Source organism: Esox lucius, chromosome 19 (genome assembly GCF_011004845.1).
Source record: "Esox lucius isolate fEsoLuc1 chromosome 19, fEsoLuc1.pri, whole genome shotgun sequence".
NCBI lineage: Eukaryota > Metazoa > Chordata > Actinopteri > Esociformes > Esocidae > Esox > Esox lucius.
In genome coordinates this window covers 4,048,038-4,074,255 of record NC_047587.1, presented here as the reverse complement: position 1 = coordinate 4,074,255, position 26,218 = coordinate 4,048,038, and the positions used below count along the sequence as shown (strand labels likewise).

The following is a 26,218-nucleotide window of genomic DNA, read 5'->3' as shown; positions in this document are numbered from 1 at the left end:
AACAAATGTATGCATTCATTTGCCGTCTATGATCATACGGTCTTTTCTGTTAGTCTATGTTTGGGATACTTTTGTTTGTCAATCGGTGGTTCCCCTAGAAATGTTTGTCTTCGCTGGAATGTTGTGTGGAAAACAAACTTCTAAAAATACCACAGTAAATGTAGACCGTAAATGTAGACCGTAAATGTAGACAGTAAATGTAGACAGTAAATGTAGCAATTATAATTAGTCAAGAGGTCACATTCCCATATACTCAGTCAATAATTACACTGCTCTCATGCAGTAGCTATTTTATGTAAGCTCACATAACTGACATCTCAAACTCTGATTAGCTGTTAATAAATCACGGAAAAAACCGTGATTTATTAATTTTTTTCTTCAAAGAACTAAATAATTAAAAAAATTGTTTTTACGCCCTCCCCCATGGCGAATTCAGAATGGAGTATTATTCAATACTGCTTTCATAACCGTTCCATATAACCAATGCCCAATACCTGCACTTCTTTCTTTACAGGTGCCTACTTCTGTCTAGGGTCCAAGTAATGCTCTGCAAAAGGCAACGGGTGCCATTTTGGAAAAACACGTATAGTTCGGTGACAGATATCTGGAGGGGAACATAGACGACAGTACGGGGTGAAATAGAGGTACTGTTCTCTATTGACGAAGCACATCAGCAATGATTTTACTATAGCCTCGGTAAAGGTAACTGAATTAATCACTGTGCGTCAAATATATCTGTCTATGAAACACTTTTCATTATAAGGGGAAGATTTTGAACGTTTGCATTTATACCGTCATAATGACGTATTTATGGTGTAGCCTACATGTTCTTATGGTACACATGTCTTTATAGTATACAAACATTTCAATTTATGAATGTCTTACAGTTTAAGGATTGATTGTGCTTTTAGCTTAAGGACTCTAGGGCCAAATCCCGCAAATACTGTTGAAGAAGTTTTATAAACAGACTATTAAACTGCGTATGGTCCAAAAATACTTGTATAAACAAAGACATGTAGGAAAGAAAGGGGAGAGGATGGGGGGGGGGGGGGGTTGGGGCTGCCTGGCTGCATCGGAGGCAAACAAATCAGTGAATGCATGAACTCCCTGACAGTCAATTTCCACCAAACAATGGTTCAGACTGGGCATGCTCCATGTCCTTTGAGAAGAGGGACAGTGGGAATCAGCTGTGAACAATGGTTATAGCCTAATCGTGGTTTTTCGTTCTGGTGATATTTCGTTTTGAGTGCCCTGGCTGTCGTCTTTACTTGTGCATTTCTTCTTCGTATTCTCCATTTTTGTCTTGTACTTCTTCGAGGCAATTCTGAGAACCCTCACCCACCCCGCCGCGAGCACTGCTGGATAGACAACACCGCGGAGTGAACGGAGGGCGCGCGCGTGCCTCCCTGCCTTGCTTTCTTCAGACTTCACACGGTGACACGGTTGACTGCTCGCCCTCCTGCAGCTCTAACACAAGAGAATACCAGGCATCGATCCGCCAAATGCATACGTGAAAACAACAATTACCAGCCGAAGAAAAAGACTCAGTCACGGATACCTGCGTGTGAGGAAAAGGCGCGGCGCGTGAAACATCCACACATACCAGTTGCTGTCACTGTTTCGTTTAACGGAAAAATTACATTTTCTTTCGTTTTGGAGAAGGAAATAAGCGAAAGATAGGCTACATGAGAAGATCGATAGCAGTCTGAATGGTAAGGAAGGTGCCTGAGAGAGAGAGGTGGAGATAAAGAGAGAGGGAGGGAGAGAAAGAGAGAGTGACCGGTGCTGTCCTTTCAGCACCACGGAACGCAGTCTCACTCCGCATCCAGAACCGCAGTCACCTTGCCTATGAATGTCATAAACTGATTATACCAAAACCACCAGGACAGGAGAGTCGTGTTGGATTCGGATTAGAAAGAAGACGAAAAAAAACACACCCATTTTATCTTCTTCACCTCTCGCATTTATACTACAATGAGGTGACGTCCATTGTTAATGGAATGCCAGTGGCTATAATCGTTTTGGATTTTTTTTCTGCTCTGGGCTCTTAAGTGCATTGTAATTGCCAGCCAGGATTGAAGAAAACTGAGGTATAATCTGTTATAATCAGTGGCCAAGTGCAAAAGTCGGCCTATAGGCTATATTAACTCTTCTTAGATCTGTAGCCTGTAATCGCATCATCAGATTATTTTGCGCGTCGTTGTATTTCTTTTCTTCCCAGTACCTTCCTCATTTGCTAATCCCGTTTATGCGAAGAGAGCTAGAGCCATAGACGGCGACTGTTGTTGCACGAGTTCTCCCTCCCGCAGTGGCGTGCGGTGCTCGCAGAGTTGCCGTTGTGATGCCGGTAACTTATTGGAGACATGCCTAAGGGACGCAATGGGCCTGAGCGACGAAAAGGATCGCATTGTGATAAACGTGGGAGGGATCAAACACCAGACATACCGCGGTACTCTGCGAACCCTGCCAGGCACCCGCTTATCTTGGTTGGCCGAACCAGATGCGGCTGGCCACTTCGACTGGGACGACAAAAATGAGGAATTCTTCTTTGACCGCCACCCTGGCGTCTTCGCTCACATCCTCAACTATTACAGGACAGGTAAACTGCACTGCCCGGCAGATGTCTGCGGACCCCTATACGAAGAAGAACTGGCCTTCTGGGGCATCGATGAGACAGACGTGGAGCCGTGTTGCTGGATGACCTACAGCCAGCACCGGGAGGCAGAGGAAGCGCTCGACAGTTTTGGCGGGGGGGCCCTGCTGGACCTTACCGGGAATGATGATATGGACCCGGAGGCCACGGCCGACCAGGGGGACGGTGTCGGTGATGATGCGGATGAGATGACTAGGAGGCTGGCGCAGGGAGACTCTCCAGGCGCAAAGGCAGGGGGTCTCTGGGGTCGCTGGCAGAAACGCATGTGGGCTCTTTTCGAGGACCCCTATTCCTCTAAATACGCAAGGGTGAGTAGAAGAGAGATCTACTGTTCATGTATAACTATGACTAGAAATGTCAAGGGTGAGGAGAGATCTACTGTTCGTGTATAACTATGACTAGAAATGTCAAGGGTGAGTAGAAGAGAGATCTACTGTTCATATATTACTATTACCAGATATGTCAAGGGTAAGTATTAGAGAGATCTACTGTTCATATATTACTATGACTAGATATGTCAAGGGTAAGTATTAGAGAGATCTACTGTTCATATATTACTATGACTAGATATGTCAAGGGTGAGTAGAAAAGAGATCTATTGTGCATATATTACTTTGACTAGATATGTCAAGGGTGAGGAGAGATCTACTGTTCATGTATAACTATGACTAGAAATGTCAAGGGTGAGTAGAAGAGAGATCTACTGTTCATATATTACTGTTACTAGATATGTCAAGGGTGAGTAGGAGAGATCTACTGTTCATATGTAATAATGACTATATGTCTATTTTCCTCTCCCATTGATGTTGAGTGTAATGATGGATTGACTGGATGCCTCCGGCTATGCAACGTGAAGATGTGTGACAGTGACCTTGAGATGGGAAGCTAGCTAGCCCACAGGGATGTTCTCCACAGCAGGATAATGTTACTGCAACAGCACAGTAGGCAAGACAAAATACACAGTTTCGATGGCGTTTCTAACTTCCAGCCCTGGGTCGTGTACCACCAGGATCAATGGTTCTGCCCTGAATGGGGTGGCCATTTTTGTCAGACAGAGGCAGTCAAATGTACCACGCTATTATTCCTGTACCCCTTTATTACTGAGCGGAGCCATACCAAGCAGAACCAAGACACCTGAGCCAGCCTGTACTGAACAGGCCCAGTTAGACATCCACCATAGTTCCTGGGAACAGCACCGTTAAGGGCAATGTGAAACGAAGACATTACAAGGACAGCACAGTGGGCATACTCTGCCGCTCAGAGTACCTGAAAGCTTGTCAGTTTAAAACACCTGGGCTGAGAAGCTGCTAGTTTCAAAGTACTCAGGATGTTGGCAGTTGGTGTCAGTAAAACAGGTCAGGTCAGCGTGTTTAGTGAGGCAGATCTTTGGCACCGTGAGCAGTGGTCAGCAGTGTCTGATGGCAGCCCTCCAGCCGGACGGACACAGAACACAGGTTGCTGTTGGACTGCTGAAGGGGTGACGTTCTTCAACCTGTTGTCACGGGCAGGCTTCCATATGGTTTCAGGCCCCCTCCCCCCATGTTGCTGGCGGAGGAACATGTTTACATCCGTAGCCATGCATGGGATCACTATGAATTTTGTAGGTGTAATGCGTTATAACGTGTTCTGCAAAACGTATGTGATGTAGTTTTATAAGCATAGCACTGAAATCTAATATAAGTACACGCTCAAAGAAAAAACGTATTCTCGGCACATTTATTGGCCCCGTTTATTTTGTGTATTTGTGTCCATTCACATCAGAGATGTGTTAGGCGTGAAAAGTGGGATGGATGGTCGTGATTTGTGATTCTGTGGCTGTTTTACCATCGGAAACCATATTAAGACAAAGTCAATCACATTTGTCCCCAAGTGCTTATACAGACACCCCATCTGAAACCCGAAAGAGCAAGCAACCAGGACAGTGGCTAGAGAGCAGCCAGACCCTGAGGGTGGCGAGTCCTCTTCTCGCTGTAATGAACGGCTTCTTAAGACCAGGTTGTTCATTGGTATAGTAACCTGTTCAGGTGTCCAGCGGCTCAATACATACAGGGCCAGTGGGAGCCAGTGGAAACCGGCAAGAACCAGTGAGGACAGGCAGGAACTGATGGGAACCGGCGGGCTGTGGCTAGTCTCTAGGCAGAAGGTTGCATTGTATAGGGGACGCCCCGGTGGAGACAAGGGAGCCCACCAGGCAATGGAATCAGGGAATCAGTCCAGTTCCTTGTCGTTCACCTTCACGCCCCTGGTCCTGACTACCACTCAGTCACAGACACTAATGAAGAGATTAGTCTTCGTTAGACTCTTGAAAGGTTGATTCTGGGTCTGTGTCTCTCATGTGGATCTGCGGATCATTCCTCAAAATTGGACTCAAGTACCGGTAGGTGTAAGAACAAAATATGTCCGCCTGCCAGGAAACTGGGTCATTGTTGGATCTTCCAGCAGGACAATGACCAGAGCATTTCTGCAGATTCAGAAAAACAATTTCTCACAGATTCAGTGTTTTGAAATGGCCATCTGAGTCCTCTGACCTAAACGTGTTTTTGAAAAAACATGTTTTGCCAAAATTAAAGGTTACTATGAGTCAAAGTTTATTTCTCACATATTTTGATTGCAAGATCTAACTGATAAACAATTAATTACATATAGTGTTTGTAACCAACAATATGTAAAGGGTTATACCTAAGATGGTGTCAGAAGAGAAAACTGCTGTTTGCTCCTAAATAGAAGATGCCAAAATAGTTGTATATTTTTAATGCCTTCATGCCTTTTTTTACTTGAAGAATATATCCACTCGAGATGGAAATACATGCTCATGACAAGTCTTAGTATGCATTGTAAATGCATCATAATGCAATATAACCGTATCATAATGCATAACGAATGCCCCATAAGCCTTTATCACAGCAACACTGTTACGTTGTGTAATAATGCATGTCTATTTGTCTCCATATTGGAGCTGCATGCTGTGGCAGCTGAGTGCCATGGTGCAAGGGGGTAGTCGCAGGATTAGGTGGCTAGTCACACGACTAATCAACACTGTCACTTCCCATTCCCTAAGTCACAGTTATTAAAGGTCCACATTTGCAATGCCAACTAGGTCCGGAAACAGAGCAGCTGTACATACAGAGACCTCCAGAATCACAGCCCACAAGCATTTATTAATTGTTATAAGATTAAACTCTTAAAATCTCCAACTGGCACATCCAGAAGAGTAGCGGCCACCGCTCAGAGCCTGGTTCCCCATTTGGTTTATTCCTAAATTCTGTTCTACTCAGGAGTTTTTCCTAGCCACTGTGCATCTATCCTGTTGTTGTTTGCTTTTTGGGGTTTTAGGCCGGGTGTTTGTAAAAACACTTTGAGACATATGTTGATGTAAAAAGGGCTTTATAAAATACATTTGATTGATTGGTTGATTACCTGACTAGCGGTTCAGATTGAACGTGGCTTGGAGTTGTTGATTGATTGGTCACAACTTTTGTTGTGTGAGAGACATGGGAGATTATTGGATTGTAATAATGAATTGGTAATAATGAAACACTGAAAGGAGTCTAGCGTGTTTCAGCCACATGCTGCAACATCATTTTCCATATTTTTCCATGAAAGCCATTTCAGTGTGGGAGCCATCCATTTCAGTGTGGGAACCATCCATTTCAGTTTGGGAACCATCCATTTCAGTGTGGGAACCATCCATTTCAGTTTGGGAACCATCCATTTCAGTTTGGGAACCATCCATTTCAGTTTGGGAACCATCCATTTTAGTTTGGGAACCATCCATTTCAGTGTGGGAACCATCCATTTCAGTTTGGGAACCATCCATTTCAGTGTGGGAACCATCCATTTCAGTGTGGGAACCATCCGTTTCAGTGTGGGAACCATCCGTGGGAACAGTTCGGGGTCTCCTTTGTCCTATTTTTCGTTTCATAATGAGCCAAATGTTTTCAATGGGTGACAGGTCTGGACTGCAGGCAGGTCAGTTTTGCACCCAGACTATTTCACTACGGAGCCATGCTGTTGTAATACGTGCAGAATGTGGTTTGGCATTGTCTTGCTGAAATAAGTCTGTATGGCAGGATATTTTGCTCCAAAACCTGTATATATTGTTCAGCATTAACGGTGCTTTCGCAGATGTGCAAGTCACCCATGCCATGTGAACTAATGCACCCCCATACCATCACGGATGCTGGCTTTTGATCTGTGCGCTGATAACAAGCCGGATGGTCCCTCTCCTCTTCTCCTCTTTAGTCCGAAGGATGCGGTGTCCATGATTCCTGAAAATAATTTAAAAATGTGATTCGTCAGACCACAGCACAGTTTTCCACTTCACCTCAGTCCACGAGTTTGGGCACAGAGAAGGCGTTGGTGTTTCTGGATGTTTTAACTTGCATTTGTGGATGCAGTGACGTACTGTGTTCACACTCAATGGTTTTCCGAAGTATTCCTGAGCCCATGCAGTGATTTCCACTACAGAATTGTGTCTGTTTTTAATGCAGTGCCGCCTCAGGGCCTGAAGATCATGGCCATCCAATATTGGTTTTCGGCCTTATCCCTTGCGTACAGAGATTACTTGCTTACAGAGATTACTTGCGTATAGAGATTACATGCGTATAGAGATTACATGCGTATAGAGATTACTTGCGTATAGAAATTACTTGCGTATAGAGATTTCTCCAGATTATTCTCTGAATCTTTTTATGATATTGTGTACCGTAGTTGATGAGATCCCTACACTTTTTACGTTGTGAAACGTTATTCTTGAATTCTGGCACTATTTGCCCACGCAGTCTTTCACAGAGTGGTGAACCACTCCCCATCCTAGCTTCTGGCAGGCCCATCCTCTCTATGGAAGGATCTTTTATTACCCAATCATGTTACTGACCTGTTGCCAATGGACCTAAATAGTTGTGATATTCCACAAGGTTTCGTTTTTTAGCATTACACAACATTTGCAGCCTTTTGGTGCCTCTGTCCCAGCTTTTTTGGAACATGTTGCTGGCATCAAATTCAAAGTGAGCATGTATTTTCCAAAAATACAATAACATTACTCATTTTCAACATTTGATATTTTGTCTTGGTACTATTTTCTATTGAATATAGGCCTTGCACTATCCTTCCACTTCCTATATACACTCACCTAAAGGATTATTAGGAACACCATACTAATACTGTGTTTGAGCCCCTTTCGCCTTCAGAACTGCCTTAATTCTACGTGGCATTGATTCAACAAGGTGCTGAAAGCATTCTTAAGAAATGTTGGCCCATATTGATAGGATAGCATCTTGCAGTTGATGGAGATTTGTGGGATACACATCCAGGGCACGAAGCTCCCGTTCCACCACATCCCAAAGATGCTCTATTGGGTTGAGATCTGGTGACTGTGGGGGCCATTTCAGTACAGTGAACTCATTGTCATGTTCAAGAAACCAATTTGAAATGATTCGAGCTTTGTGACATGGTACATTATCCTGCTGGAAGTAGCCATCAGAGGATGGGTACATGGTGGTCATAAAGGGATGGATATGGTCAGAAACAATGCTGAGGTAGGCCGTGGCATTTAAACGATGCCCAATTGGCACTAAGGGGCCTAAAGTGTGCCAAGAAAACATCCCCCACACCATTACACCACCACCACCAGCCTGCACAGTGGTAACAAGGCATGATGGATCCATGTTCTCATTCTGTTTACGCCAATTTCTGACTCTACCATCTGAATGTCTCAATACAAATCGAGACTCATCAGACCAGGCAACAATCTTCCAGTCTTCAACTGGAAGATTGTTGCACGAGCTCACCAATTTTGCACTCACCTATTTGTAGTGGAGATGAGTGGTACACGGTGGGGTTTTCTGCTATTGTAGCCCATCCGCTTCAAGGTTGTGCGTGTTGTGGCTTCACAAATGCTTCGCTGCATACCTCGGTTGTAACGAGTGGTTATTTCAGTCAAAGTTGCTCTTCTATCAGCTTGAATCAGTCGGCCCATTCTCCTCTGACCTCTAGCATCAACAAGGCATTTTCGCCCACAGGACTGCCACATACTGGATGTTTTTCCCTTTTCACACCATTCTTTGTAAACCCTAGAAATGGTTGTGCGTGAAAATCCCAGTAACTGAGCAGATTGTGAAATACTCAGACCGGCCCGTCTGGCACCAACAACCATGCCACGCTCAAAATAGCTTAAATCACCTTTCTTTCCCATTCTGACATTCAGTTTGGAGTTCAGGAGATTGGCTTGACCAGGACCACATCCCTAAATGCATTGAAGCAACTGCCATGTGATTGGTTGATTAGATAATTGCATTAATGAGAAATTGAACAGGTGTCCCTAATAATCCTTTAGGTGAGTGTAGTTCCCTACTTTTGAACAGACCCATATGGACCTGAAGCTGAGGTCTGCTTGCATGGAAGAGACTGTGATGGAACAAGCACTGATCTCAGCAGACTGACCTGAGAGTGCTACAGATGATGCTGTACTCAGTTCCCAGATCAGCGAGAGGCAGTATGGCCAGCTTTAAAGCCGCAATCCTTAATGTCTTATGTCATCAAGAACTGCAGAACTACAGGGGAGGACGCTTCATCCATGTTTGCCAAAACAAAGCAGAGGAAAAATCCACAAATTATATCAGCTAGGATTTGTAATGTTTTGTCTTACATTTTTTATTCAGTTTCATTCAGCAGAAAGTGTCTGACCGTTTCAGTTGAAATTCTACCCTGTCAGGGGTTTGCCAGATGTATATGTCAGTGACTGTAGTCACGGGACAACATCGATTCCCAAGTTCTTTGTAACCTGAACCTTCCATGCCTTGTGCTGGATAACAACCAGGCAGACACAGGGGATTTAGCGAGGGAGGAAAGAAACTGTTCCCTGTCGTGTTCACCACTTCCAATTGGGCAATTCTCTATTTAGGGTTCCCATTTCAACCCGGCTCTCTGAGCTGCTGAGTTCTCTCAGTGCCGTCTGCGTGTTCATGGATGAAAGTGGATTTAGGTGGAGCCCGGTTGATGAGAAGGGCACCAAATAGTGATCAGGGTGCCATTTAGGTCTCAGGAACTAATTGAACATCCACAAGTTGTTGTTTTTGCATAGACCATGGCAGTCAGACTGTGTGACCAAGTGCTAAAGTTAAGGGGGTGATTTGCAGGATATTTCATGTGTCTTAAAACGCTAAACATCCTGTTCCTCTGATGAATTAAACAGTAACCTAGTCCTGGGTGTCCCAAATGGCACTCTGTTCACTACACGCTGCACACGTTTTGACAAATGGCACCAGAGGTCGAAGGTAATGCACTAGGGAATAGGGTGCCTTCTGGGACACAGGCGCTCTCTTAATGTAAATGATTGACTGGCTGATTGGGTATCATGCCTGTAGGATAGGGCCACAGACCATCAAATGTCTGGAAGAGAGAGATGCTGTGTATTAGCTATTGATCACGTCTCCTCCCCTCCACTCTCTCTTCAACGTCCTTTCTCGCTATTAAGATGAGATGGCATTGATTCATTTCCAAATGGATATATTCACTTTCTCATTGTCTTTGTCCCCCCCCCCTTTATTTCTCTCTCTATCTCGATAGTACTTTATCTATCCCCAAAGGGATATGTCCTCTCACTCATGTGTGCATCAACTGTAAATCCATCTATATAATCACTGCTATTATTCCATTATCCTATTTGGTTACTATCCGTCACATTCAACTTTGTGTCAATTTTGCATATTCAGACCCAATATGCTTAGAATTCTGAGTATGTGTAAATGTGATTCTAAAAGTGATTCTAAAGGTGATTCTAAAAGTGATTCTAAAAGTGATTCTAAAGGTGGTTCTAAAGGTGGTTCTAAAGGTGGTTCTAAAGGTGGTTCTAAAGGTGGTTACACTCTCCCTCCTGTTGAGGAGACTGTCATCACTGACTTCACTGCTGGTGTTTTTGTCTACTGTAAAAACTACAGGTTTGCTTGTATCTGGTTTAAAACATACTAGAGTTACCATCCTTCCATTATTATCTAAGCAGTAAGTTTTTTTGTAAGTACAATCACTTTGTAACATTAAAATAAAAATAAATGTTATTGTAGCTTCTGGCAGGGTAGTGTCTCGAACCCGTGACCTTTGGCTTCCCAGGTGGGCACACTACCCACTGCTCCAAATAGGGATATCACATTTGGAGGGGCGAGTAGCGGCACTACCAAGGTTGCTATGTTATTCTTAAAAAAGTAACAAGAATGTATTCTGTTATGGTAATTTGTTGTAAGATGACCAGAATAAATGTTATAACGACATGTAAAGAAACTGGGCAAGTTGAAGCCAGGAAACGTAGTGGATGACCCCAAAAGCAATCTGAACAATAGGGCTTAAAGGTCACTTCCTTGAGGGACAGAAGGAGATCCAGTGATGTGCTTGCTCAGCACTGGCACCAACTTACATTTTGACTGTGAGAAGAAGTTTCACTAGAAATGGCCATTAAGGGAACTTTGCAGCTAAGAAACCATTTTGTCAAAAAGACAACAAGCAAAACAGATTGCAAAAATTGCTATTTTCAACACTCTGGTGCCAGATTCACTGGATCTGGTGCATTTTCTGTGTAGCACTGTGGTGCCTGCCTATCTTGAGAGCGTTCAGCACTGTGTCTCTTGAGGGCGTTCAGCACTGTGTCTCTTGAGGGCTTTCAGCACTGTGAATATTGAGAGCGTTCAGGACTGTGACTCTTGACAGCGTTCAGCACTGTGACTTGAGAGTGTTCAGCACTGTGACTTGAGATTGTTCAGCACTGTAACTCTTGAGAGCGATCAGCACTGTGACTCTTGAGGGCGTTCAGCACTGTGACTCTTGAGAACGTTCAGCACTGTGACTCTTGACAGCGTTCAGCACTGTGACTTGAGAGTGTTCAGCACTGTGACTCTTGAGAGCGTTCAGCACTGTGACTCTTGAGGGCGTTCAGCACTGTGACTCTTGAGGGCGTTCAGCACTGTGACTCTTGAGGGCGTTCAGCACTGTGACTCTTGAGGGCGTTCAGCACTGTAACTCTTGAGGGCGTTCAGCACTGGCCATACTACCAGGCTGTTTAACCACGGCAGCAGTAAACCACTACCTCCTCATTCGCTGCGTTTGACCAGGGCCCACCCAGGCCCCTCTCCATTCCCTTGCTGCATTCCTTTGGCTAACCTTTAAATGAGCCCCTTTCCCCTAGGTCTTCTGTCTACGCCGTTTGGGAGTGTCCCAAAGTGGAGTGAGAGGAAATGGTTGAGGTTGTAGGGGACAATTAGACTCCAATGACGCAGCAGCCATGAGCCAAATGGGAATCCCATAACAAATCAATAACCATTTACCCAGAGTTTTATCCAGTTCTTCCTCTCCACTAAATTTTTGACATGTAGATAATCCTGACCTTTGTGTTAATCCTAAAGTCATCCTCCACTGTAGATAATCCTGACCTTTGTGTTCATCCTAAAGTCATCCTCCACTGTAGATAATACTGACCTTTATGTTCATCCTAAAGTCATCCTCCACTGTAGATAATCCTGACCTTTGTGTTCATCCTAAAGTCATCCTCCACTGTAGATAATCCTGAACTTTGTGTTAATCCTAAAGTCATCCTCCACTGTAGATAATCCTGACCTTTGTGTTAATCCTAAAGTCATCCTCCACTGTAGATAATACTGACCTTTATGTTCATCCTAAAGTCATCCTCCACTGTAGATAATCCTGACCTTTGTGTTCATCCTAAAGTCATCCTCCACTGTAGATAATCCTGACCTTTGTGTTCATCCTAAAGTCATCCTCCACTGTAGATAGTCCTGACCTTTATGTTCATCCTAAAGTCATCCTCCACTGTAGATAATCCTGACCTTTGAGTTCATCCTAAAGTCATCCTCCACTGTAGATAGTCCTGACCTTTCACTTCTGTTTTGTGAATTGTATACGCAACTTCCTTCCTTAACCTTCAAATAAAGTATTTTCGGTTCCTCTTTATTCTTCCTCCCCCCTTTTCCTTCTTCACACTAGATAATATCCCCGGCCAATATAATTCCTTCTGGTTTCCTTATTGACCTTCTGTATATTTTATGTACAGTTTATATAGTTTTTATAGTAATTTTCATGAATGATTTCCTAAGGTCCTTATGCCATAAGTCCTCACATGTATTTTTCTCTCTCCCTCCCACAGTGGATTGCCCTGGCCTCTCTATTTTTCATCCTTGTCTCCATCTCCACCTTCTGCCTGGAGACCCACGAGTTCTTCAACCCCATTGTGAACCGGACCGAGCTGGTGCAGCTCAACAATGAGACGGTGGAACATGTATACCAGGAGACGGAGACGGTGGTCTATCTCACCTACATCGAAGGGGTCTGCGTGGTCTGGTTCACGTTCGAGTTCATGATGCGAGTTATATTCTGTCCAGACAAGATGGAGTTCATGAAGAAAGCTCTCAACGTTATCGACTTTGTGGCCATCTTGCCGTTCTACCTGGAGGTTGGGTTGAGCGGGCTGTCGTCTAAAGCGGCCAAGGACGTGCTGGGCTTCCTGAGGGTGGTGAGGTTTGTCAGGATCCTGCGTATCTTCAAGCTGACCCGTCATTTTGTGGGCCTGCGGGTTTTGGGTCACACGTTACGAGCTAGCACCAACGAGTTCCTCCTGCTCATCATCTTCCTCGCCCTCGGAGTCCTCATCTTCGCTACGATGATTTACTACGCCGAACGGATGGGAGCCGATCAAACCGACCCACGCGCCAGCGAACACACGCACTTCAAGAACATCCCCATTGGATTCTGGTGGGCTGTTGTTACCATGACGACCCTCGGCTATGGCGACATGTACCCCCAGACATGGTCGGGTATGCTGGTTGGCGCACTCTGTGCCCTGTCGGGTGTCCTGACCATCGCCATGCCTGTCCCTGTGATTGTCAACAACTTTGGAATGTATTACTCATTGGCCATGGCGAAACAAAAGCTACCAAAGAAGAAAAACAAGCACATCCCCAGAGCACCTCAACTAGGATCCCCCAACTACTGTAAGTCCGGTCTCAACTCTCCGTCAACACCCCATAAAGCGCCACTCCTACCCGAAAGCCCGAACATAGTCCACCCTGTCATGGCTCTGGCTCAAAACATGGCGCCGGCACATGATGACGTCTTCGAAGTAAAGTTTCCAGGTAAGAAACTCCAAGAGATTACTTTCTAAAGTCTAAACTTAAGGTTTAGATATTAAGGTGACACTAAGGATCACGAAGTTCATAACTCCCCAGATTTATACTTATATCTCCATCTAATCCAGTGTGGAATTTTGCGAGCTGATGCTAGCATATGCATGATAGTATTTGCTACAATTATGTTAGATACAATAAGTTTCAGTCATTGCGCTAATGTTAATTAGCAACTGCGCTAACATTTTGGTCACTTCTAATCGTTCCAGAACATTTTAAACTTTAAAACAGGGCATTCTTGCAATGCGATACATGAATGCCTTAAAAATGCGTATTCACAAGAGCTTGATAGATAAACAAAAAACTATAAAATGATGTCGCTAGCACAAATGTGGAACTATAGGTAACAGATTGTGATGATGTCTTGCCCATATCAACTCTGAGTGAGACAACTTCAGGGCGATCATTTTCATGCAGCTTACTTATGTTCAACTGTATCACTGTCTCACTGTTAGTGTTTCACGCTTTGTTTTAATTTGTGTTAGTTTGTCTCACTGTTAGCCTCAATGTGTGCCACTATTTGTCTCCCCGTTTGTCTCAATGTATCCCACTGCATGCCTTACACCATGATGGTTTTATTTAGATATTTTGTAGCAAGATTTGTGTCAGCAAGACCCTGTTTCAATACATCTCATTATATCTTGTTGTTTAAATCTTTTTAATCTTCATAATTTCTCTCTATTTTACTCTACTTCAGTGTTTATTGTTAAGCTGCCTCATCATTTGTATCACTCTTTCATCTTCATCTTTACCCTTGAATTCATAGTTCTGCTGTCACATTGTTTTTCTCAGTTTGTCTGTTTGTTTTACTGTTCCTCTCACTGTTTCTCTTTTCTTCCCTTCAATCCATCACACTGCGGTCTCCCTGTTGTTCTCTAGATGCCCTACCTCTCCTCCCAGAGTCTCAATCAGGTGACTCCTCCTGCCACATCTAATTAAACACATCAACATCCAATTCAGATCAATAAGCTGCATAACTAACAGATTACACTCTGGAAGAGAGACGTTAGCCCCTATTGATTTCACAGTTCTTAATAGCATGGCTGTCAGAAAGACACACTGGGTGGCAAACCTACAGGAGGGTAGATCTCAAGGAAACAGGATGGAGTTAAAACCTACAGGAGGGCAGATCTCCAGGAAACGGGATGGAGTTCAAACCAACAGGAGGGTAGATCTCCAGGAAACGGGAAGGAGTTCAAACCTACAGGAGGGTAGATCTCCAGGAACAGGGTTGGAGTTAAAACCTACAGGAGGGTAGATCTCCAGGAACAGGGTTGGACTTAAAACCTACAGGAGGGTAGATCTCCAGGAACAGGGTTGGACTTAAAACCAACAGGAGGGTAGATCTCCAGGAAACGGGTTGGAGTACAAACCAACAGGAGGGTAGATCTCCAGGAAACGGGAAGGAGTTCAAACCTACAGGAGGGTAGATCTCCAGGAACAGGGTTGGAGTTAAAACCTACAGGAGGGTAGATCTCCAGGAACAGGGTTGGACTTAAAACCAACTGGAGGGTAGATCTCCAGGAAACGGGATGGAGTTCAAACCAACAGGAGGGTAGATCTCCAGGAAACGGGAAGGAGTTCAAACCTACAGGAGGGTAGATCTCCAGGAACAGGGTTGGAGTTAAAACCTACAGGAGGGTAGATCTCCAGGAACAGGGTTGGACTTAAAACCTACAGGAGGGTAGATCTCCAGGAACAGGGTTGGACTTAAAACCTACAGGAGGGTAGATCTAAAGGAACAGGGTTGGGCAGCCCTGTGACCCAATGTGGTGGAGGAATGTACTGGACAGTACACTTATGGTTCTTATGACACACTAGTGCTGGTCACTGGATACACAGACAGGTATTATTGAGGCCCTAGGCTCCTACTGAAGTGGGTTGATGTTTTAGGTGAACATTTCTCCCGTTGACACCCTCCCACGCACCATTCCAAAATATCCACGCGCCCACTGTTACACCCACTGTCCACGCACCATCAGAAACCAATATTACAACATACACACACCCATGTCCTACTGTAGCATGTATCAGGGCATATCTTTGTTTGATTAAACGAATGCTATTTTGAAATTATTTCTGATAGTCGTTTATTTTGATCTGAATGATGCTAGAACCGGAACAAGGATATCTACTGGAGGTAGCTCTTGACATTTATGCTGATAAATGTTTTTATCGGTTACTAAACAACATTTTGTCAATTTTAGCCAGCCCCAAGCACAGATGGAGACAAGGGTAACTTCCCAGGGAATAAAGTTGCATTGAATCGAATGGCTTTATTTGATCAGTGTGTTATCACCCTGTTGTCTGCATCTCCCAGAGAGACAACATGTTCTAATGTTCTTAGAAGCGTTTTGATTCTATTTCCACGGAATCGCCGGTTCTAATTATATTTCTGTGAAATCTCCTTTGTGTGTGTGTGTGTCTGAAGATTCCAAGCTGAATGGAGAGGCAGCCAACGCAGCTCTAGCCAATGAGGATTGTCCTCATATAGACCAGGCCATCTCGCCAGAGGAGATCTTCAGCCCCAATGAGAGAGAACGGCCTTGTTTTCTCGTCACCACAGCAGCTGAACGGCCTAACCACACAGGTGGAAGAGTCAGGAGGGGTACGTACACCTACAGTAACAGCCAGACAAAGCCCAACCGCACAGGGGTAGGAGGGAGGAGAGTCACGTACTGTAACAGCCAAACACAGGCCACTATCAAACGTGTTGCTTTCCCTACAACTTGATCATTGGCAACCACGTGTCAGCCTGTGGCGCAACATAACACGTGCATGTGCACGCGTATTTGCATGTGCGCGCACGCGCACACACACACACACACACATACATACACACACGGTTGTTATTCCTGCCTTTGCTCCTCCCCCAACTGTAGTTTTATAGATCTGCATTCTGGTCCCAACTATATCCAGAGACCCTTTACAAAGGCTTCAACCCACTATTAACAAACATGACAAGGGCCCTGAACTCCCATGAAAATATACACTTTTTAAATGTTCAATTCTTTTTTTTCTATGTTCAATTGATGTACATGTACATATAAGTCCCGTTTTGAGCGTAACACTTTTTAGGCTAACCCGCCGAAGTGGAAAACGTCCAACAATACTGAAAACGAAGGCCCATTAATGGACGTGGCCAGCCAGTGCAAACTGACCGGTTCTGCATCCCAAATGCCAACCTGTTCCCTCTTCAGTGTCCCACTTTAGACTGGGGCATGCTGGGGACTTTAGGACATACCTGTAATACACCACTCAAGTGTAAAACTTGACAACATTCCATAAGGCAGGTCAGTAAAGCAATGGTTCTCAAACTCGGGTCTGCAGTACAGCAGGGGTCCATAACATATTAAACAGACTGAAGGCAAATGAATAAGTATAGAGGGTGTAATAAAACACAACAATCGACGCTCTGATATTGGTATGCATGGTACTCAACTATTCAATTTTTGTGTAATGTAATGAATGATAATAAATAAATATTAAACAAAAAAGTAAATAAAGCTTTAAAATGGCAAGGCTTTCTTCCAGCCTCATGATAATTTTTGTTTTCAATTTTTCAGATAGCCTTTTAGGCTCCTGAGTAAGTTTTGGTTCAGGGTCCACCCAGCTACTGCTGTAAATAATAATAATTGCGTTGGGGGCCCCTTGGAGGCTGTGGCCCTACAGCATCCCTGCTTAGTAACAAGGCCCTGACTAGCTCTGGTGTACGGAGACAGATTAGTGCAAAATATATTCCCATATTTATAGAATGAGCCAGTAGGAATGAGCAAGATTTTATGTTCTGCAGAGATAGATTGAAACTATTATTGTGATTGAAACGAATTAGTGAAAAAAATACAGGTTAAAAAAATACCTCAAAAATATTAATACCTCAAAATTGTACGGAAGAGGATTAGTGCCAAGCAATAATAAAAAAAATTAAAACCATCTCAAGATTAAAGTCATTATAATGCGAGATTAAACTCGTTACATTTTCAGAAAAAAGTCGAAATACAATCTTGAGAATAAACTCATTAAATATCGAGAATAAAGTTTAATAATCCGTTTTATGGTATCCTGGGAAACCACGAAAACTTTATGAATCGCGCGTAGGTGAAGCCAGCGATAACCTTGCATTTGTCCACTGGTTGTCAATTCATGTTGGACAAAAGCGAGCACATCGCGCAAATTGGACTGATTTTTTCTTCTAAAAAGACCTAGCCGCTTGCAAATTCTCTTTAAAGTTCGTATGCTAATTATAATTCTGTCATAATTAGCTAAAGCTAATAGTATTTCTTTGTTACTGAAAGAACGTCTATAATATAACTTGACTAATTGATCCAACTCTGCCATCCTCTATCAGTAGGCTATGCAATACACACTGATCAAATGCGTTATTCTCTACATTTAATTTCGACTTTTATTCTCGATATTTAATGAGTTTATTCTGAAGATTGTATTTAGACTTTTTTCTCGAAATATAACGACTTTTTTCTCTAAACACAACGAATGTATTCTCGATATTTAATGAGTTTATTCTCAAGATTGTATTTAGACTTTTTTTCTCGAAATTTAACGAGTTTAATCTCGTCGAGATGGTTTTATTTTTTTATTATTGCTTGGCACTAATCCTCTTCCGTAAAATTGTCTAAGAATGTTTTGCAGACCCTGGTTTAAGAGCCCTTCTCTACAATATATGGTAGCTACAATCCAACCTCCAGAAAGATCATAGAACCAAACTTGTCTTGGAAGACAGGCTTCGGCTTCACTGATTTCATGATTGGGGTCCTGGATGGAACCAGAATGTAGAGACCTGTAGGCAGGCTGGTCCCAGATCTGTTTGGGCTCCTGTCAGCTCCTTTGCACATTGTAAAACCAGTTTTTGTCACAATTGCTCAACAGATCTGGCACTCAGGATAAGCATACAGAATATATTATAAAACAGCGCCATCGACACCTTATTTGTTTGTTTATATTTAGTTTATATTTATTTGTCAATTAAGCCTTTTATCTACTTCTCCAGAGTCAGATGAACTTCTGGAACACCAGTTCAAGGTCACTGCATCTGTTAGAGGTAGCTTAACGAGCGCTAACTAGCATTAGCAAAATGGCTGACTTTTTTAAAATTTAGCAGACACATACTTTTTTTTTACTCTTTCACCCTGAGCAAGTAGATAAGACTCTTCACTAGCAAAATCCTATTTGTTTAAACTCTTCCCTTCAGTATTGTACGCTGTTCTGCAGTTCACTGATTCAAACTCAAGCACAATCACGATTTATAATTCTCTCAACAAGAGCCCCATCTGTACAATCTACATTTTGATATACTCTACTGCCCATCCCACATTTTCTACAAGCAGGACAACCGATTTTACAATGTTTTATATGAAACACAATGTGCTTGTGAAGAAAGTGTTGATGCACCGTATGTTTGTGTCCTCCTGGCTGTAAAATGTACGTAGCTACCTTGTATGTTTGGTCAACTGACGACAGTCCTTTTCAACCCCACTGATGGTTATGAACCCGTCGTTCATGAGCATCACAACGCATGGTCGCGCCCCATCCGGCCTGTGGCTGTCCTCAGTGTGGTGGTGGAGTGGAGCAAACACTAAGGGAGCGAACGGTCACCTGCTCCCCTGGCGAGGGCCCTCAAGAGCAAAGTCACAATAATATGAACTGACTTATATGTTGATGAATTATCCTATCAGTTTATTTAATATTTTCTTTAACCGGATTTAGGTCGGACATTTTTTTTTGCACTGATTTGATATTGCTCCAGTTTGTATTTTAACTGGTATCTAGTAGCACAAAGCCAGTGGGTGATGCGAGTGTACCCAACATTACTCGAACAAATCTCTGCTGCCGTTGATGCATAATTTATGGAGAACCTAGAATTGGCATTTCAGTTTCTCAAGTTGGGGGATTCTGCCTCGCCTCAGTAAATTTGCATCTGGTGAAATTGGAACACAAGACAAAATCCCAATCTACGGGGAGTCACGATATACTGTAGCACACTGCTAACATATTTTCTCAAAAATACTGTAGCTACCAACATAGAATTCCCCACTCGGGTGGCCTGGTTGTTTGTCAACATTTGCTGTCTGCTCCTATAAACCATTCCAGTACCACCCTGTGCATGCATGTGATTGAACTAGACATTGCTCTATCTGACACACTCAATGCATGGATAATATTGCTGTTGTCAACCTCACTGACCCACGGAATTCTGTTGACTTTTGTGTTTGGAGAAAACAAAAACAAGAAAGCAACAGGTTGTTAGAAATACAAGGAAATACAGGGGGAAACACATTCCCTGAAAGACAATAGACATGGGTTCATTATCCAATGCTGCTGCATGGTATTATCTTGTACTATACCTCAAACCGCTTTGGTGAACTGAACTCAAGCCACCTCAGTGAACTGAACTCAAACCACTTCAGTGAACTGAACTCAAACCACTTCAGTGAACTGAACTCAAAACCTCCTCAGTGCACTGTACTCAAAACGCTCTCTGTTTTTCAACCGAAGGTTATGACAAGCCTTGGAGTGCCCTAAACAGCATGTCTGGCATGAGCGTGAGCGGCCTGGTCGGCCATGACACCTCTGGGGTGTCGTCGTCCTGCGTCTCTGCCCTGCCCTGCAGTCCATCCTGTCTCATCCAGCACTCACACTCCCCCATCCCATCATTTCTCTAAAACACTGCCATGATTTACCAGGAGACTTCGGCCCTGTCCAGAATCAACCCCTCGGGGTAACCTCTACCCGCTAGATACCTGTGGATGTCTTATGAAGCGGGCTGGGTGTGAAGCGCTGTGTCGTTAGCCACAGAGCTCACTGAAGCCCGTCCCATCCTGTCAGATCTCCACAAGTGTCCCGGGGTTTGTTTCTGGACATTTCCTGTCACTATGTGACTGACTGTCAACACTCTGCTGTTCTCTTCTCTTTCTCCTTCCACCCGAATTTGGTTTTCCTGCCGCTGTCTAGTCTTCTCACTTTCCTCTCGTTCTGGTAATCTTCTCCCCCGACCCGATTTGTCTCGGAATTTAAATAAGGGTCCAAATGGCTCGGGCCGAGGTGTTACCTTGGCCTCGTCTCAGGCCCCAGTTCTTACTGTCACATGGGTCTCTTTGCATGGGTTGCCTGGGTCAGCTGCAGTGAAGCACTGATGGTATACCAGGTGGACATCTCTCTGCAGCCTGTTACACCTTGTTGTTGAATAGTTTCTGCCTTTGTTCCATTGCCTGTTGCTCTGTTGCTTTTGATCTCTCATACTTTGACTTTTCGTTCCATATAACTTTCTCATCTGCTTTTTAAAACGAAACAAAAAAACTTGTGAAACAAAGACAATTTCATAAGATGTATTTAACTCCTGCTTTACAATGTTTATGATGCTGAAGCTATGATTTTACTTATTGGAAACCCACAGCCACCAGCTGTTATTTTCTACGTCCCAAATGGTACCCTTTTCCCTACATGTGCACTAATTGGAGTGTGCTTCACAGGGTACAAAGTGGAGTGCAATTTATAGGGAATAAGGTGCCATCTGAGCTGCAGTCCAGTTGATGGGTATCTCCTAATAAGTATTTAATTGATGCAAAGTGGAGACGTTCTAAATACAAAATGTGTATGAAGAGACTTGACAAAGACTGTAACTCAGAGAGTGGAAGTCCAAAATCTGTAATGAGTAGAGATCTATAATGAGGATCCTGGAGTGGGGAAATGGTGACGCTTCTTCTGATACTAGTGATGCTACGTTTGTTGTCAACGGAAACTAAACTGTCGTTTCATTTGCATGTGTTGCATGAGATTATGTTCAACGAGAAGCTAACTGTTTCACATGTAAGAAAAACATTGTTTTCTTTCAGAAGCTTCTTCTAACTTTTATTATGCACAAGCAGCTTATTCTATAGCAAGAGACTCATAGCAGAAAAAATGTCATGTAGCTGCCATTCTTTGCCTTTCCCAAATTCATATATTGTTTACGTACTTATGAATAAATTCACTACACACAGGGACCTCCATTTGAAAGGGTAACGCTTAACCTAATATTCCAAACTTTAATCGGAAATACTTTTTTCATTGCATTTAGTTTAACGATAAGTAATGACACAGAGGTGATAATGTATTGTTTCGTCCGCATCTTTAAGAGTTTCTTTAGTTCCTTGCAGACCCAATAATAGTTACGCACAGAAACATAAGGGAAAAGAGCACTTTGACAAGTCTTTAGTTTACTTATTTAACATTAATCCTCATATAGCAACTCAAAATGTATCCTGTTTTATTTGGACAAGGTTTCACATTTCCTTTTATCTGATCTTGTCTCTGCTGTGGCGGTGCTTGATGTTAACTGTTAAGCCATTGTGAAGAAGATTTTTCATGTCAAAAGAGATACAGGTGAACTATACGTAATGCAATTCAAGTGGAGAACAGATATTAAGGTTCAGTTACAGTATGGTTTCGGGGATTATTGGGAAATGCATGTATTTTACATTATGCAAAAAATAAGTATTCAAATACGAGTTGTACATTTTTAAAAAACACCTTGCATGAAATAAATTTTGTATTCAACAGTTTTTTTAGACTCTGTTTTTATTTAAATGAAAACACATGCATACATTTTCCCCCTGCTAGCAGTAGTAAGCTAGTCCTTTGGTCCTTTGTATCAACTACAGCACTTCGGTTCTGGGTCAAGGAGTGCTTATATGAGTTTGGGACTATGGGAGCATGACACTATGTCCAAACAAAGCATGAGAAGGACTATGCTGCCCTTCCATACACCCAAATGTACAACAGACAAAAGCATGACCTGGGCATGAATATTAACCTTTCACAACAATCCAACATACAAACAGTGCGTCTCCGTCTGAAGTCTTTGCCTTGGCTGAAAGCATGGGAAATACATGGTAAAGCCGCCACCCCTTACCATGGAGACACACTAACGGAGCATATTCTTTACCGTCATTAAACCAGTTGCCCACCCTCCTCCGCGGTTGTAGTTGTGGCAGCCTAGCCTAGTCTTCCGACCCGCCATCTCCATCCATTCCTCCTATCCTTCATACGTGACCCGTTGTAATAATTTTTTGTGTTGTTGTTTTGTTTTTTATATGTTTGTAGAGACCACCCAGCGACTGCACCGGAGCCGACAAGCAACCTCAGACTCCGTTTGTGTTATGAATCATGGTGTTCCCACCACAATGTGTATGACCCATAAAAAGACCCCACCGCACCAACCCAAACCCGCCACCTGATTATACAGTAACCTCCGCTGTTGTGTGTAGAAAATACGCATTGAAAAAAAAAAACAATAATAATAAATGTATGTGTTGCCATGGCAACCTGTAAGCCACTGACTCGACAGTTCCCCGGGTGTCCTTGCAGCGCGATAGTTTTGGCGGGGCTTGTACAATCCTCAGCCGTCAAAAGTAGTGCGCTACAAAGACACGCCCTGTTCCAAGACACATACTGACTCGGCGTAGATGTAGCACAGAGGGAGTTGTGTTGTCAAGCCTTCTGTGGCTCAGTATTTGTGACTGGTTATTGTGCTGTACTGTTGTGTTGCCTATTTATGTTGTGTACGTGCCTAGTGCCTGTATATATGCTTTTGTGTGCAGAAGTCGTGTACTACTCCCAAATGTTTTCTTTCGGGCGTGTGGGGTTATCAAATATTTGTGCTGTTTCTGTTAAAAAAAAAAGAAAGAAAAAATATGTTGCTCGGATCAGTTCTATCCTGGTATTCACCTTATCACATATCAGGACAGCCAGACGAAATCTAGTTAAAAGCAAGTCTTTACCTGGAAAGGTTTCACTCTGGTAGCACATCTGAATGATAACCATACTAATAATCGCCTTTTGCACTGTTTGCACATGTGAACTTTTAACATTCCTTTCGTTATACTTAGAGGTATCAAACACAGTTCACGTAAATTCAGGCCAAATATGTGCAATAGCATTATTCATGTAAAGGTTATACATGTGTTAGCTGAGCCAAGGCATTAGAAAGATCAGAACTGCTGTTGGTCCTTTACAAACTTACGACGGTTGGTTAAGCAAATTCCTCTCTAGGGTTATGTGACTCAAAGCCTTTCAAATCCTATACAAAAATTCGTTCATGTCAGATATCCACGTAATATTGCAGTGGAATATAACGAGTGTATCCTTGTTCAATATCATGTCTACAACTTATTTGTCCAGCGCGGACCAGGTTTGGGGTCTTAATCGGCGATTTTGGGTGCCTATGTTTTTCGCCATCGAGCAAATCCATTCGTCAGTTTGGGATTCGGTGAGCACAATCGAGTTAGGATGGGATTGTGGTGCGCTACGCCGGTACTTCCGGTAAGCATGTATTGCCTCTGTATAGGTTTGTATCCGGCCCATTGTTCTTGTAGCTAAAACGCAATCCTTCCCACTGTCCCATCCAATAAATGACCCTGAAAACATAGCCTACATTTGAAAAATGCACTCGAGCTAACCCTAAACCTAACGCCAACTTTACTTGTTTTATTATTTCGCTTGGCTTACTTAATAGGCAACCAATCAAATCTTAAATCAGCTTGATCGTCGTCGCTCATCGTAGTGGAAAAGTGCCTACATTTTACTGATTAATTTGTAAGGAATTTGGGTTAACCAACATGAAGACCAAGCAGCAGTTATCTTATAAGCAGAACAACATCTGAAAGATACCCCTACCACTGTAAGTTTCACATTCTGTAGAAACAGGCATTAGAGGCATTATAACAAACCCCCAAATATATATTTTAAAGGTGAATAACACAAAAAACATTTAAATAAGTACGAGGTATTTGGTATTACTTCACTTAAAGAAGGTATAACTATATTTGGACACAATCCGTGAGGTGAACAGTTGTGTGCACATTAGAGTACTCCCATTGGAAGATGATAATGCTAAAAAACTTGTTAAGCATTTATGAATATTCATAATGCCATAGTTAAGGATTATAAACTTTAGGGGAAAACAATTTCCCCCATCAAATATATTATATTGAAACTATATCTTAAAAAACATCTCTCTCATTGATATAGCTACATACACGCACAAAAACACCACAACACACGTGTGTACACAAACATGCTTCTCAATGTGTAAAAAGTACAACCCACACCAGATGTCTGTTATTATCGGATCTTAATAACACAACGCTGTGAAAGGGGTCATATGCTCATGACGAGTCTTATAGTTAAGCAGTAAGTCTTGAAGGGGTGTTAAATATGGTGTATATAACATGGCTAAAGGACAGAGTAAAACTCCTGTTGTGCCTAATTATTATTTAAAATTGGTTACCCTCGCCATCATACCGGTAGAAAACATAACCGCGATGTACAGTCTCATACAGCTACCTCAGCTGTCAGCCAATCACCCTTCAGGGTTCAAACCACCCAGTTTATAATCTTGATATAACAATGAGTGTATATTTGATCTCTGAAAACTGTGGCTTGAACCCGGAAGTGTGAATGTGAGTCTATACACGAAGCATGTGACGAATCATCACAGGTCTATAATTAGCAATATGGCATTTTGGGGATTGGTGGTGTTTTGCGAATGCACCACCCATGGGCTGGATCCAGGCACTCAGAGCAGCTCTTAGCCGTGTTATTGGCCATACACCATGCCCCGTTGTGCCTTACAGCTTAAATAGCCACCCCATAACACAACATACTATGCAAGTAGGCTTTACGCAAAGTGCAGTCGTCAGTTTACCTTGTTTCTAATGACCAATGCGGTTGTTTCTGTTATCCAGTGGTTACAAAGGGACCAACATTTTATGAAGCCGTTGCAAACACTGCCTACCGATTGACTGACATGTCTAGGTGCTTTCTGACAGAACTCATCTGACTAACGGCTGCCAATGAAATTCGCTGACAATGGACGCTATAGCCAACACTGAAAAAAACGACAGGTCTGCGTTTATTAGTCAGCAAATGGAAGTAAACGGCTTGAATCACGGACGATCACGGACTACCTTCTAATGAAAAAATTTCAAGAAAAAATATGTTGCGAAGTGTTTTGAAACATTCTCCGCCAGTTGCCCTCAAGTATGTGACCCAGCAGTAACACTTCATAACGGAATCACTGAACTAACAGGCAACTGATGTGGGACGTTTTTTAAAAGTTGAACAGTGCGTTTGGTTTGAACACCGTCCATTTTGTGAGCATAGATATTTCATTAAAAACAAACAAGGTGTTTCTCTCACGTTCATTGGCAGTTTAAAGTGATTTGTTGTTGAGGGATTTTTGTGTATTTCTTCTGGACCGTTCTGAACACTTCAGACTTGTACAATAAATAGTGACAAAATTAAAAACAAATCACATACAATTATTTTTCAATGAGTGTTGATTTATTTTTTGGGAAGGTTCAATATAGTAATTAATTTAATAATC

General features: G+C 42.9%; 1 protein-coding gene across 4 annotated transcripts; it reads left to right on the top strand.

Annotated features, from left to right (window-relative positions):
- The first annotated feature begins 1,096 nt into the window (after positions 1 to 1,096).
- On the top strand, positions 1,097 to 26,156 carry kcnc1b (potassium voltage-gated channel, Shaw-related subfamily, member 1b). 4 transcript variants are annotated; one of them, XM_010883437.3, is made up of 5 exons: positions 1,097 to 2,961; positions 12,801 to 13,785; positions 14,716 to 14,748; positions 16,268 to 16,444; positions 20,350 to 22,904. In XM_010883437.3, exons 1-5 carry the CDS (start codon positions 2,380 to 2,382, stop codon positions 20,514 to 20,516), a joined length of 1,944 nt encoding a protein of 647 aa, XP_010881739.1. In that variant the 5' UTR covers positions 1,097 to 2,379; the 3' UTR covers positions 20,517 to 22,904. The 4 variants fall into 4 exon arrangements, with proteins under 4 accessions (XP_010881739.1, XP_010881740.1, XP_010881742.1 ...); XM_010883438.4 differs by lacking the exon at positions 20,350 to 22,904 and adding an exon at positions 22,936 to 26,156 and having other exon boundaries at positions 1,098 to 2,961; XM_010883440.4 differs by lacking the exons at positions 14,716 to 14,748; positions 20,350 to 22,904 and adding an exon at positions 22,936 to 26,156 and having other exon boundaries at positions 1,098 to 2,961.
- The last annotated feature ends 62 nt before the right edge of the window (positions 26,157 to 26,218 follow it).